Source organism: Hydra vulgaris, chromosome 03 (assembly GCF_038396675.1).
Source record: "Hydra vulgaris chromosome 03, alternate assembly HydraT2T_AEP".
Classification (NCBI taxonomy): Eukaryota; Metazoa; Cnidaria; class Hydrozoa; order Anthoathecata; family Hydridae; genus Hydra; species Hydra vulgaris.
This window is the reverse complement of record NC_088922.1, coordinates 2,302,122-2,305,236: the sequence shown is the minus strand read 5'-3', so window position 1 is coordinate 2,305,236 and position 3,115 is coordinate 2,302,122. Positions and strand designations below refer to the sequence as shown.

Genomic DNA, 3,115 nt, shown 5'->3' with positions numbered 1-3,115 from the left:
TAGAGAATTCAATTTGTCGACATCGATCTTTTCCGAGTGCAGTTATGGATCATCAAACTAAGGTACACGGCCAATGGAGTTTCTTGGTTTGCTTGATGACGTATTTGTTGAGGTCTGTTGGCTCTGCTACGCTTTACACTATTAAATCGAATTAACTGTGCAATGGAATAAGCAGCTTCCTGCTCGGGTGCGGAAGCAGGTGAACCATTGTCGATATTGTAGCCTCATAAAAGAGTATTAACAAAATTTACAAGGGAAGGTGGCACACAATCACGAGATCCAAAGTCGCCTATAAGCGAGCCGCTGAATTTGGGAAACTCTCTAAACATATCTCTACGGAGAATACCAGCTGCCTGAGCAATGCAAATACCGTCCGACATATCGTTGAAGTTGCAAGCATCACGTATGGCATTACCCACATCTGGCTCAAAGCTTAAGATGACTTCTTTACCACACTTGTCTTCCCTCAAACCAGGAACTAAGGAAATTAAATCGTCCTTCAGTCTAGTTCGGTTGATAGACTCAGACTGAACTCCGAGACTCGACATACGATCTGCACAAAGTTTATTGATGTCAGACAGCTTAAAAACAGGGGATGATGTACCATATATAAACATCTCTTCCATGTAACTAACCAATTCCGCAATGACAGAGCCATAAGTCAATCGATAGAGATTGTGTTCATCATTGCTAAAGGAGCGCTCATGACTGCGGGCTCTGTTGAGAAATCCCCTGTAACAGTCTTTATGATATTTGACTTCGAGTGCTATGAAATCTTGGTTTGCTATTTTGTTAAGCAGATTTGTGTCCTGCATTTCAATGGCTAGAGCATACACTTTTGGGCCAATTTCTTTTGTGCTTGCCTGTACTAAGGGGTTGCCTGTCACAGATTCACCATCACAAAACAAACAACAACTTTTTATGTCAACTGCTTTACATGAGGATCGCATGCACCTAGCAGAGCTCTGGGCGTTTTCAGAATCATCTTGCACATTTTGGTTTCTCTCAATGATTCTCTGCAGTTTCTGAGAGTCGTACTTGTTACGGCAAAGCTTGTGGTACTTTGCCTTATTAACAATTAATGCGTGCAATAACTCCTTTCCATCACTTATTTTATCCAAGCGAATAGTTGGTGGCAAAGCTTCATGATTATCGAACTCGATCAAGTTTTCACTTAGAGTTTTATAACCTGCCTCTTTGGGAATTATAAGAGGTTCCGGTGAAACACGCTGACACAAAATGCACAATTCCCAATTGATATCACGCACAGGAACAAGTACCTCAGGAAATTGTGTGACATCAACAAGCTCTATTTTTCTTCTTTTACTGGTAGACATGATTGTTATTAAAACTGAAAGAAATGAAAAGCGCATCACGAAATAAGCATACAGAGTAATACAACATACAGAGCATACAAGTAAATACCTTAAAAAAATAATTTACATATATACAAATAATCTTGGTAATATTAATAATTATATTATTAATAGTAATAATAATAATAATAGTAATACAGTAATTACAATAAATAAAATAAATCAATATTACGTTTTATACAATAATCATTTATACATACATAGCTACAGTTACAAACAGTAAAAATTGACAAAACGTAACAATTAACGATGACATAAAAACGACTACTACTAAAAAAATTATATAGATTTAGTAAATATGTTAATCATAATTGTTAAAATATGAAAACCATAATATATTGTACAATAACACAATAACACAATAAACAAAAAAAACAAAAACAGAAAAACACTGTGAAAAACAAAAACCAAAAAAAGGGATAAACATTACAAACAAAGCTACCGCTAAAAAAGTACAAAGCATAATAATGTAATCAAGCAAACTAGTAACAATAAATAATTCATAAAACATAGAAAGAAAAAAAGAAACACTTTATAAAACTAACATGATGGAGTAAATAACTAGCAAATGATTTTAATGATTAGCAACAAATAATAAGTAAAGCTATATGCACTACATATACTAAAAACTAAAGAAAAGAAAATATCATTACATAACGGAAAACATCATTGCATAGCTAAATAAAACTACCTTAAAATAAATCATAATATGAAATGAATAACTAACGAAATATGAAAAAAGTAAAAACAATATAAAATCTTGTTATGCCGAGTTTTCCCAAATTTTCGAATGTTTTCTTTCCTTTTTCATTCATTTTTAAACTTTTTTTTGTTTATTATTATTTTCGTTACTTTTGTAGTTTATTTTATATCCTTTCAAATAGTTCGTTCTTTTTTCTTCTTTTTAGATATTTCGTTTTTTCTTTATAATTAATTATATTTTTGAAAAACTAAAGCAAAATATCTCCTGATTTATTGATTTTTCTTTTTCTTTTTTCACTCTTTAAAAAATTATTTATAGTTGTTAATAAAAAGTGTCCACCGTTTGCGATGTCATAGCAAAGTTCAATCATTAACAACGTGCCATGTTTTTATTTATTCGTCCGTTATTCGTCCGAATTTGGTTATTACTACGACCGTGACGTAATATAATGGCGTCAACAAGACACAAATCTTTCTTATCTTTAAAGACCAATTTAACCAATTTTATTCGCTTAACGGTTTTTGTCTCGATTGTTTTACATACAGGAATATATAAACTTAAGTTGTGCAAAAGGATTTGTTGGTGTCCGGCAGTGAAATATTGTTACGTAAAAAAGCATCAACCGACTGCACTATAAGTTCAAAAGGTTGATAAATCTAAAACCAGTTAGGAAAAAAATAATTTAATTAAAATAATTAATTAAAAAATCTTCGTATACTTTTGGATATATTACACTGTAATATAGCGTAAAATGTTTTTTAGTTTTTATTTATCGTTATTTTATTTTAACGCAACGTTTTGTTTAACGTTTATTTAACGAGTTACTTTGTTTTGTATTTTTATTAATGACATTTTTATTTAAAGGGGCTTGGTGATAAGACAGAACTTGTCTTCTTCTTGCCCCAGCCATGTATTTATATATTTGTATTGCATAAACTTGTTAACTTTTCTTATCATCGAAATACATAATAATAATAATAATAATAATAATAATAATAATAATAATAATATATATGTTTATATTAAGTCATATTTT

The 3,115-nt window shown here is 30.9% G+C and overlaps 1 protein-coding gene across 1 annotated transcript; it reads right to left on the bottom strand.

Moving 5' to 3' along the window:
• Positions 1–224: 224 nt before the first annotated feature.
• Positions 225–2,697, bottom strand: LOC136078091 (uncharacterized). The gene is made up of 2 exons (XM_065792929.1): positions 2,068–2,697; positions 225–1,351 (listed from the first exon to the last, which is right to left on the bottom strand). Exon 2 carries the CDS (start codon positions 1,335–1,337, stop codon positions 225–227), a length of 1,113 nt encoding a protein of 370 aa, XP_065649001.1. The 5' UTR covers positions 1,338–1,351; positions 2,068–2,697.
• Positions 2,698–3,115: the final 418 nt, after the last annotated feature.

Bases quoted from the DNA above. Each gene is read 5' to 3' on its own strand.
- LOC136078091 (XM_065792929.1), bottom strand. From the start codon at position 1,337: ATGTCTACCAGTAAAAGAAGAAAAATAGAGCTTGTTGATGTCACACAA.